The sequence below is a fragment of the Marmota flaviventris genome, chromosome 7 (genome assembly GCF_047511675.1).
Source record: "Marmota flaviventris isolate mMarFla1 chromosome 7, mMarFla1.hap1, whole genome shotgun sequence".
NCBI lineage: Eukaryota > Metazoa > Chordata > Mammalia > Rodentia > Sciuridae > Marmota > Marmota flaviventris.
Window position 1 is genome coordinate 32,490,031 of NC_092504.1, and position 11,665 is coordinate 32,501,695.

The 11,665-nt window shown below is 38.3% G+C and overlaps 1 protein-coding gene across 1 annotated transcript in view; it reads left to right on the plus strand.

Annotated features, from left to right (window-relative positions):
• Nsun7 (NOP2/Sun RNA methyltransferase family member 7) overlaps window positions 1–11,665 on the plus strand; it is a 36,202-nt gene that overhangs the window by 23,532 nt on the left and 1,005 nt on the right. The window contains exons 9-10 of the mRNA XM_027945476.2: window positions 1,317–1,434; window positions 11,444–11,567. Coding sequence (XP_027801277.1) covers window positions 1,317–1,434; window positions 11,444–11,567 — 242 coding nt within the window. The remainder of the gene's footprint in view (window positions 1–1,316; window positions 1,435–11,443; window positions 11,568–11,665) is intronic.

Genomic DNA, 11,665 nt, shown 5'->3' on the forward strand with positions numbered 1-11,665 from the left:
AGCTAATGACTAATAGGCCTTTCAAAGCTGATAGATCCAAAATGAAAGTCCTGTTCTTCCTGCAGAACTGCCATTTCAGTTAATGACAATATCAGTCTTCCATTTGTTCAGGTGAAAAAGCTTTGCATTGTCCCTGACTCTTATTCACATCCTCAGCCAGCCTGTCAGAAAACAAAGGAACTTCTACATTTAATATATATTTAGAATCCAGTCACCTCCACCACTACCACCACATCCATACCATCACCTCACTCTTGGTTTACTGCAATGATCTTCTATTTTGTCTACCAGCTTCCACCACTGCCTTCTACAGTTTATTTTCAACACAGCATTTGGAATGATCTTGTTAAAACAAATGGCTTCCCATCATCAAACTGAAAACCATCATCCAGTGGCCTGCACATCCTTACTATTTGGTGCTCAGACCCACATTTAAACACTCATTGCCCACTACTCTGTCCTCATTCCCTGTGCTCTGATCAGACTGGCCCCCTTCACTTTCTTTGAACATTCCTTTAAACTTGCTGTTCCCTTACCTTAAAATATCCTTCCCTAGTTATCTCTGTGTCTGGCTCTCTAATCTTTTGAGTCTACCCACAGTCCTTCATCTCAGTGATGCTAGCTCTAATTAGCCTACTTAAAATTATAGCATTCCCCTGAAACTCTTTCCCACCCCTGCTTTGCTTTATCACCTAGATAGTTTTCCTGTTTCTTTGTCTTACTGTATTTATCCTCTGCTAGAAAGGAAGCTCCCTGGGGGCAGGGATTTTCATTTTTGTTGTTCACTGATGTATACCAAAGCCTAAGTGCCTGGAATGTGGTAGGTGCTCAATTGGTATGAATACATTAGTGAATTGCAGATCATATATTACCTAATTTTACAGGTGAAAAATCTGGAACTTTGAGTAATTTTCCCAGGTTCATGCCACAGCAAGGATAGAATTGGGATTCAGACTGACTTCTGTACATTTCTGGAGTTTTCTGAACCAATTAAGGTGATATAGATAATGAAGGAATGACTGGAAGTATCAAGCTCAAGGGAATCTGCAGCATTTATTTCTTTGTGTTTGCAACTAGGTTGGTCATATTGATTCAGTTTTCAACTTTCATACAATCCATCTGGATTTCTATTACTTACTGGCCACAGACCACATTGCTAGTATAAGCTTCTGCTTTAAAAGAAGCTGTTCAAGCATCTCTGGAAATCATTCCCATTAGAACTCTGTGGTGTTTGTACCAAATACATGTCTGGAAACATAAATTGCATTGGATCATTTATGGGGTCATTATATTAATTAAATCTTCTTTAAATATAGTTGTTAAAGCTCAAGCAGTGGTATACTGCACATGCTCAGTTTATCCAGAAGAAAATGAAGCTGTTGTGAAGAAAGCATTGGAATTTCAAAACCAAGGGGCTAAAATACAACCCTATAGGTAAGAAAGGAAGGCATTCTCCTGAACAACTCAAATAATCATTTTTTAAATGACAAATATAATGTTCTAAGTTACATAAGATATTCTGCTTTTTATTAGACTTTACTATGATCATTACCCTAACTTCTTACAACTTCAAAGTAGGTTTTTTGTAAAGCCTTTACAACAGTGTGGCACAAATATTTTCTTGCATATTAAAAGATTCTTTTGTTTTTGTTATTATTGTTAAAGCTAAAAGCATTTTGGACTTGACTTGATTGGTTTTTGGGTAAACTGGGTCCAAATTTTATGTTCCTGATTTAGATACATGTATACCTCCATAGAATACAAATTAATATATAAAATATTCTTAGAAAATAGACAGAAAATCATATCTGAAAATAGACATTTCTTAAGCCCTTGTAATCTTTGGTATCCATCAGAATTGAAGTAAAATAACTGAAGTTATCTATGGAAAAATGTTGTAATAAGCTAGGGATAGAGAGAAAGAGCATTAACATTATACTCTGAACTGTGGATTTTAAGAAAATTTGCCTAGTGAAATATAGCAGATGGTCTGTAAGAATCATTTCTTAATATCCTAAAGTTGTAGAACTTAAGAGTTGAATAAGTATTGCATGATTAAATAACATTAGGTGTTATCTACTCTGATCACCCATCCACCTGTTGCTTCTATTTCCTTTCACTGCCTTAGAAATATGCAACTCATTCTGGACTTTAGTCATCATAGTACTTTAGCCCAATGCATCCTGCTTCCATCCTCTATTGTAAAAATTTCACCTTACAAAATACTAACCTATAAAAATTTTCCAAATTCCACCCTCTTGAATATAACTGTTTTTAACAGCTTGACTTGTAGACTTCTAGATTTTTTTCCAGCACCAACGAATATGCATATTTTAAGCTTTAGTTGCTATTGTTAAATGACCCACCAAAATAGTCACTGTTGTAAATCTGTTTCCCTGCAGCTTCATAAATGCTGAATTTCATCAGACTTTTAAATCTTTACCCATCTGAGGGATGAAAAGATAAGATCTCACTGTTGATCAACTTTATTTTTCTGTTAGTGAGGCTGTGTTTCAGTTTACTGACTGGGCAGTGTAGTGGGGAGTGGTCTTCAAACATGTTTTCTCAACTCCCTAAAATTTTTTTGAATAACTGTGTGTTTTAAAATTGATGTTTAACATTTTTCATAAGTTTAAAAGTTGTGAAATATAGTTTTTTAGAATATTATATTACTTATATTTTAAATATATTTCTATCAAATCTGTGGACCTGCAGATTCATCTATTTAATTTAAGGAAAAATGATGCATTTGTTACTTACTTTATAAGACTAGTTCTCATTGTCAAAACCAGATTTACCTTTAAAAAAAAAAGTCTGATTTTAGGGGCTGGGGATATAGCTCAAGCTAGTGTACTTTCCTACCATGCTCAAGGGCCCTGGTTCAATCCCTAGTACCAAAAAAAAAAAAGTCTGACTTTATTTTTTAATTCAAAGAAACATGCTAATGTGATTTACCTCTAAGTTTTAATTTTAACATAGATACATAGAAATAAAGAAGTGAAAGGAGGGAAGAGGAGGGAGAAAGGGAGAAAGGCAAGGAGTAGAGGAAGGAGAGGGAAGGGAAGGGTGGAAGGGAGGGGAAGGGAGAGGAGAAGAAAGAAGCAAGCTAGTTCAAGAACAGAGCTTTGGGGGTGGAGGTGGGGATGCATTTCAGTGGTGAGCACTTGCCAGAGTTTCACACCCAATTAAAGATTTCTTTCCATGGGAGAAGACAGTTGCATTCTTGGGTTGTTCCTTTGTTTAGCCTCTTGTAGATCGTAATTAACATTCCAGGACAGTGTACTAAAACAAGGTAGGTAACAGGTGTAAGTGGGAGAAGGGTATTGAGAATGGAGAGGAGGGAAAGGATGATGTAAAACAGAGTTAATGAGGGCAGGGGATGTGGCTCAGTGGTAGAGAGTTTGTCTAGCATATGGGTAGGATCCCCAGCATGGCAAAAAATTAAAAAATTAAAATTAGATTAAATATGATTGATTACATTACCTACCTCAGTAGGTCTTTGTGGAGGTTAAATATATGAACACATGAACAGTACCTGGCACATACTAAATGTTCAGTAGTTTTTATTGTCATAGTTATTATTAATTTGTAAATTTTATGTTCATATACTTTGCCACTTCTTCAACTGAATTATTCGTTTTCTTTTTTTAATCTTATTGTATATTAGTGCTTTTTAGCTATTTTCATATAAACTACACATTTTATTTACTTACTTATTTTTGGTAGTACTGGGGATCAATCCAGAGCCTGTGCATGCTAGGCAGGCACTCTATCCCTGAGCTACGCACTAACCCCTATAAATGCTTTTGTCAGTTTTAATACTTTAAAATTTTTCTCTTTTATATTTAATAATTGACTAAAGTGTTGATCGAGCTTTAGTTTTTCTGCAAATACTCCTTCCCCATCCCCTCAAAATGGCCTTTTTTTTTTCGGTATCAGGGATAAAACCCAGGGGTACTTATCCACTGAGCCACATCCCCAGCCCTTTTTATTGTTTATTTAGAGACAGGGTCTCACCAAATTGAACTTGTGATCTTCCTGCCTCAGTCTTTTGAGCAGCTGGGATCACAGGCATGTGCCACCATGCCCAGCTTAAAATGGCATCTTTCTTTCTTTTTTTTTTAATATTTATTTTTTAGTTTTAGGTGGACACAATATCTTTATTTTATTTTTATTTGGTGCTGAGAATCGAGCCCAGTGCCTCACACATGCTAGGCGAGCGCACTACCACTTGAGCCACATCCCCAGCCCAAAAAATGGCATCTTTCACTTAGCATGATGTTTCTGAGGTTCATCCTTGTTATAGAAGTCTGAGAACTTCATTGTTTTTGAAGGCTGAGTAACACTCCATTGTATGGATATGTCACATTTTATCCGTTCATCAGTTGATGAGCATTTAGATTGTTTCCATCTTTAGGATGCTAAGAATAATGTTGTTGTAATATTTTTGTACATATGTTTGTGCAGAAGTAAGTTTGCATTTCTCCTGGCTATATACCTAGGGGTAAAATTACTGGGTAAAATGGTAACTCTTCAATCATTTGAGAAACTGTTGCACTTTCCAAAGTGCTTGTATCATTTGACATTCTCACCAAGGCTTGTTTATTTTCTTTTCTCTCTCTCTCCCTCTCTAACTCTTTTTTCCCCTGGCGAGCCTCAAGAGTGTGAAATAATGTCCCATTGTGGTTTTGATTTGCATTTCTCTGAGGACAAATGATGCTGAGTAGGGCTGGGGTTGTGGCTCAGTGGTAGAGTGCTCGCCTAGTGCGGGTGAGGCACTGGGTTCGATCCTCAGCACCGCATAAAAATAAATGAATAATTTTAAAAAATGATGCCGAGTGTCTTTTCATGTGCTTATTAGTCATTTACATATCTTCGTAGGACACATGTCTATTGACAGTTTTATTTTGCAGTGCTGGGAATTGAACCCAGGACCATGTATATGCTAGGCTGACTTTGAACTTGCAATCCTCCTGCCTTGGCAGAAGTTGCTGGGATAATAAGTGTGTACCATCCCACCTGGCTTTGTTCCCAGTTTTTAAATTAGGTTAGTTTAAATTGTTGAGTTAAAAGAATCTCTTGTATACCAGACCCTTACACATAATAATTTGCAATTTTTTTTCCATTCTATTGGTTACTTTTTGGATTCCTTATAGTGTTCTTTGATGCATACATTTTAAAAATTTCAGTGAAGTATAGCTTATTTTTTTTTTGTTTGCCTATGTCTAAAGCTTTATGCCTTTAAATTTTTTGTCTAATTCTTAAATTTAGGTCTATGATCCATTTTGATTAATTTTGATTAGTATGAATCGAGGGTCTGACTACTCTTTTGCATGTTGCTGTGCAGTTGTATCTGCACCATTTGTTGAAAACACTATTCTTTCCCTGATTGAATGGTCTTGGCCTCCTTGTTGAAAAATTATCAATGTATGAGCTTCTTTCTGGATTCTCATTCTGTTCCATTGATCTATGTGTCTATAATTAAGCCAGTACCACGATGAGATTTTTAAAACTCCTAATGGATACCTAGTTTCATTGAATGCCTTTAATTGATCAGATCAAATGTTTGTTCTCATCTGTCATTTTAACATGATGGGGAGCTAAGTATTTTCTAATACTGACCATCCTTGAGCTTGAGGGCTAGGTTATGTTCTCTATTTAGATATTCTGTTACCTAGTTAAGGTGGAAGCTAAGGAAGGTGAGCATTGCTTGAGAGGAATTGGATTGCTACTACTCCTTGGTACTTATGATAATCAGTAGTGTCCACACTTGGCCATTGATGGCAACCTATTACCCCAAACTTGGGGGCTTTTCTGGTCTTTCTTGTGTCAGAATTCTTGTATCCTCATTGTTATCAGTGAGCTCAGTTCTGTCACAGCATTTCTGGTTGTCAGTCCTCACCTACAGAAGAGCTTCTCAGTGCTGTTAGGTAGTGCTCCTCTCACCAGCATTTCCCTGTTCCTCCCATAAAGGGTATAATCTGGAGGGTTTTCCTGTCTATTTAATAGGAAAATAGGATATCCACTGTAGCAGACTCACGTCTTTGAGTCTAATACTTCTTCCACTGTTTACTATGGGCATCGGCATCCTGCCTTATTCAATGTGAGCTATTGTGTATTAGTTTTCTATTTCTGCTTAAGAAATTACTACAAACTAGCCAGGTGTGGTGGTGCACGGCTGTAATCCCAGTGACTCAGGAGGTTGAGGTAGGAGGATCACAAGTTCAAAGCCAGCCTCAGCAACTTAGCCAGGCCCTAAACAACTTAGTGGGTCCCTGTCTCAAAACAAGAAATAAAAAGGGCTGGGGATGTGGCTCAGTGGTTAAGTACCCTTAGGTTCAATCCTGGTACCAAAACAATAATAATAATAATAATAATAATAATAATAATGTATAATAATAATAATAATAGTAATAATAATTATTATTATTATGATTACCACAAACTTAGTGGCTAAAAGCAGTTATTAATTAGCTCATGGTCCTGGAGGCTAGATGACTGGCATGTCATAACTGAGTTCTCTGGTCAGAATATCAGCCAGGCTGAAGTCTCTGGAGAAGAGTCCATTCAAAGTCCATTCTGGTTGTGGGACTAAGGTTCTCACTTCCCTGCTGGCTGTCAGCCCAAGACTGCTCTCAGCTCCAAGGCTGCCTTCACTCCCTGCCATGAAGCTCCTTCCAACTTCATGTCAGCACAGGTGTTTCCTATCAATCTTGGGTTTTGAATCTTTGGGATATTCCATCTGACCTCAAGATTGGCTTTCAACGGCTCATATGATTAGATCAGGTCCTCCCCAGATAATATTCATATCTTGGAGACCTTAAGTACATCTGCAAAATCCATTTTGTCATATGTATTAATTTCCTAGGTTTTGAAACCCATTATCCCAAACTCGGGGGCTTATAACAACAGAAATTTATTCTTGCACAGTTCTGAAGACCAGAAGTCCTACATGAAGGTGTTGGTAGGGTTAGTTCCTTGTGGGGCCTCTGATGGAGGATGTTCCATTCACACTCCTAGCTTCCAGGGTTGCTGGCACTCCTTTGCATTCCTTACCTTGTAGCTGCCCTGTTGAGAGCCACAGCCGAAGGGGCCCCAGCAAACTTTCAGACTGCCAGCTGATGATTGGCTCACAGCAGCCCCAGCAACTTCTAGCTGATTGGCTCCTCTGCGGTGATACTCATTGAGCTGTTTCCCCACCCTTTCCTAACAACATATCTACATTTCTCTGAGGATAACCAGCTGCTGCATTTCGCCTAGCCATCTCCTTGCAAAATTCCTCATTGGCAACCTTCCATAACAGTTATTGTCCTCCATTTAGCACAGCTTTACACATATTAGCCCAATCTGCTGGTGTCATGTTCAAGTTGTTAATGGATTTGACCAAGCTTACAGTGAAGGGTGCTTGAGGACCATAGGTTGTTACAGCCTCTTTTAGCTGCTTCACTGTTTTGAAATTTAAAGCATGGTGAATTCGCTGCCCTCCTGCCTCAAATACAGGGCATGTTAATATTTGAGATCCTGTCTCAGGATCCCAACTATCAACTGCGGGCATTGGGAGCCTCCCAGCATATGGAGGTGGCCTTGTTAGTTGGACACTTACGTCCTCTGGTGATAGAAAGGTGTTAGTAGTAGTCTCCTGTAGAGGTGGTGCTGTTGGTTGGACACCTATGCCATCTGGTGATAGAAAGGTGTTAGTAGCAGTCTCCTGTTGTAACTTTTCCCCTGATGGCTTTTTCTGCTCTAAACTTCCTTCCTCTGTCTGACTAGCTCGAAAGACCTTCTCTTTTACTTGAATCTTTTCCTCTTTCTGACTAACTTGAGAGACCTTCTCTTTTACTTGAATCAATATGTCTTCTCCTTCCTCTACCTTTGTCTGAATTGAAGGCTTTGGGCTAAGCAAACAAGATACGAACGTCCACAATGGCAATGTGCCAACTGGCAGAGTCCCTGGGCTTTTCTTTTCTATTCTTTTTAAATCTTCACCATGATGGTTCCATTGTGATATACTCAACAACTCCTCCTCAAAAAGCCATGGGCTACATTTTTGTATTGTATCAATGTATGCCCTGACTGCTCTTGATTTTACTGGGATGCCTCCTTCCTCTAACAATTTACTTAACGCTCTTTCGGTTTTTTACTAATTTCTGATCCCATATTTCTACTATAATACAACCCAACAAGATGACACCAAACAAAACCGAGACAGAATGAAATAAAAATGGAACAACAAAAAATTATTATAGCCTTTCTATCCTCCTGAAATGTGCATCCATCCTTTCTCCCTATCTGTTCCTCAGACGTAAATAGTTTTTCCTCAGATGTGAGCGGTTTTTCTTCCCTCTCACTCATCTCCAGGGACAGGCAACTTAAAACAAAAGTGAAGCAAAACAAAAGAGGAATCTTAAAATGGCTACCCATCCTCTCGCCCTGCCCTCAGGGGCGAGCAGTTTACCTTATCACTTACCCTCAGTCGCTCCCCGTGCGAGCCACCAAATGCGTCAGTCTGGCTGGGCACAATTCAGGAGCCACTTGTCAAAAGAAACGAACTTTATTTTTAGAACCACACACACCAAACAAAACAGCTCCTCAGGAAAAACCCTCAGAGCCCAACTGCCACCACCAGCTTCCCACAAGCCTCTCAACCTCCCCCACTCCTCCTGCTCTTGAGGCCGATTGGCTGGGTCGCGTGGGTAGAGCCAAAAAAGTCCCCCAATGAGCAGCTCCGTGGTCTGAAAGGGCAGGGAAACAGCCCAATGAGCATCACTGCAGAGGAGCCAATCAGCTAGAAGTTGCTGGGGCCGCTGTGAGCCAATCATCAGCTGGCAGTCTGAAAGGGCGGGGAAGCAGCTCAATGAGCATCACCGCAGAGGAGCCAATCAGCTAGAAGTTGCTAGGGCCGCTGTGAGCCAATCATCAGCTGGCAGTCTGAAAGTTTGCTGGGGCCCCTTCGGCTGTGGCTCTCAACACTGCCCCACTCTACTGTCTGCCTCCATCTCCACATGTCCTTCGTCCCCTGTGTGTTTCTGTGAACTCTCCTTATAGGAATTCTAGTATCAGATTCAGGATTTATCCAACTCCAGTGTGATGTTCACTAATTTTATCTACAAAGACCTATTCCTAAATAAGGTCACATTCTGAGACTTTGAGTGCACATGAATTTTGGGGGGGACACTATTCAACCCACAATAGCTTACTCTCTGGCCTCCCAACATTGATATTTGTTTCATGCAAAATATACTCACCCCACCTCAACATCTCCAAAACCCACCTCAACTTCTCCAAAACCCACCTTAACTTCTCCAAAAGTCTATATCCATTCCAGGATCAACTATAAATCCAAATTTTCATCTAAATATCATCAACTCAAAAAAAAAATCCAAAACGCCACCATCTAAATCAGGGATGAGTAAGATTCTGGGTATGATCTAATTTTATTATTCAAAGAAACAGGCTGAAAGCTAGAATTTGGAAACTATTTTGTAGGAGCAGTTTCTGGAAGATAAGTTGATCAATCTTAATTATGGACTATTATTAAGAAAGACATCATATATGTTGATAAATAATATGTCTTATTAAGAAAATATTTATTGAATACCTAGTAGGTACCAGGCATTCTTCTAGGTACTAGTAATGTTATCAGTAAACTAAAATTAACAAAAATCTAAACCTTCATATTTACATTTTGGAGCTAAGTAGGTTGATAAGAATTATTTTCATTGAGTATTCTTAACCTATATGAGTGAATAAACTTTTAAAAATAATTTCTACTTGTGTAGAGAACAAGCACATAGAGGTTGAGTGTCCTTATCCAAAATGCTTAGGACCAGAAGTACTTCAGATTTTGGATCTTTTGGGATTTTGGGATATTTGCATATACAAAGTGAGATATGTTGGTGATGGGCCCAAGTCTAAACACAAAATTCATTTGTTTCGTGGGCACCTTATACACGTGGCCTGAAGGTAATTTTATGCAGTATTTTTAGTGTGCTTGTTCACATTAGGTCAGGTATAGAATTTTTTTTTTTTTTTAACCTGTGGCATCATGTTGCACTCAAAAAACTTCAGATTTTGAAGCATACTGGATTTTAGACTTTCAGATCAGGGATGCTCAACCTGTATGAATAGTCTCAGAAACTGCTGGCTGGTTACAAGGTTGGTGAGAGGAACAGCTGGCTCTCTCACTTTCAGAACCTGTAGTTCTTTGATTTCAAATAAGTTCCACTGCCATTTGCCCTCATTTGTTTATTTAGCACCGTCCGTTGTCAGACTCTTTAGCATGTCATCTGAGGTCATGTGTGTCTGCCCCTTGCTAAGCAACCTCTCTCTCATCACTCACCTTATGCCGCAGATCCATGGAAATACTTGGTGTGCCCGCGCTTGCATTCTCATAGTGCATATGCTTTTCTTCCTGCTCTTCTTTCTGTCTAGAATCACCTTCTTTATGTTACCGGGAACCTACTTTTTTCTTCGAGACACAGCTTCAGTATCACTTCCTCTGCAAAGGCTTCACATTTGCCCTCTGCCTGGGCCAGGAAGAACTGGCCTTACTCTCTTCTGTATCTTGTCTCTGTTGGCCCAGCATCCACAGATGGTCTCTTTCAGATTACTGTAAATGGATTCGTTTCCTCAACTAATCTGTAAACTCTTTGAATTAAGGTTTTATTCATGCACTTTTTACCTAATAGGCAAATAATAAATATAAATTTAAAACTGGCTTTAAGTGTCAGAATAGACAAAATTATTGGTAAAAAAGTTTCCTGATATTTGAATTCATGTGGATTAAGTGTTAAAATGCTTTAACACAGTAAGTACATTTTAATCCTAAAAGCATGGAATTAGAAGAATCACCTTTTCATGAACTTACTATTAAATGAGAAATTAAATATAAAAACCAAAATTTTATTTTAAATTAGTTTTTTCTGACATAAAGTCTTTTGTTATGTACTTTCTTGAACACTCTATAACTCATCCATTAATACCCACAAAGATATTGGAAGAATAATGTAGTTAAAATGATAGACTACATTATTATAATTGTGCAAAAAGTAACTGAAAGAAGGAAGTCCTATATTTCATATTTTGACAATGTAGAAATATAGGAAGTTTGGAGTTCTATTTTTGTGACTCCTATACATACTTACCTGTTTTGATAACATATTGAGTGGTGAAAGAAGTTTTGAGTTAAAAGTTTGTCATTGGCATAGTTGTTTAAGGATGCAGAACTTGGGAAGTATAATGAGTTCTGAGCTAATATGAAATACTAGAGCTTTTTCCTTATGTGTTGTTTTGGGAAAAGCTGCTTCAGCACTTTTTCTTATTTGGAAGTTTTACTTATATCACTGGTAAAACATAATGGAAGAAATTTATTTGCAAAATACTTTTTCCCTCTTTTTGAAAGAAGCCATTCCAGCTGTTTCATGCTTGTTCATTTCCGTTGCAGGCTCAGTCCTCCTGTTCTTCCTCTATGTTCCTTAAAAGAAATACACTTGGCTAAGGATAAGTTTTTCAGAATGGAACAATCTGAAACTACCAATGGTTGTTTTCTTTCTATTTTAACAAGAGAGGTAAGGAGACAAAAACAATCCCAGTCCATGTCATACTTTGGAATTGGGAATGGCAGAGCCTCACAAGAGGAACATAGGAACCTGTGAACATTTTGAAA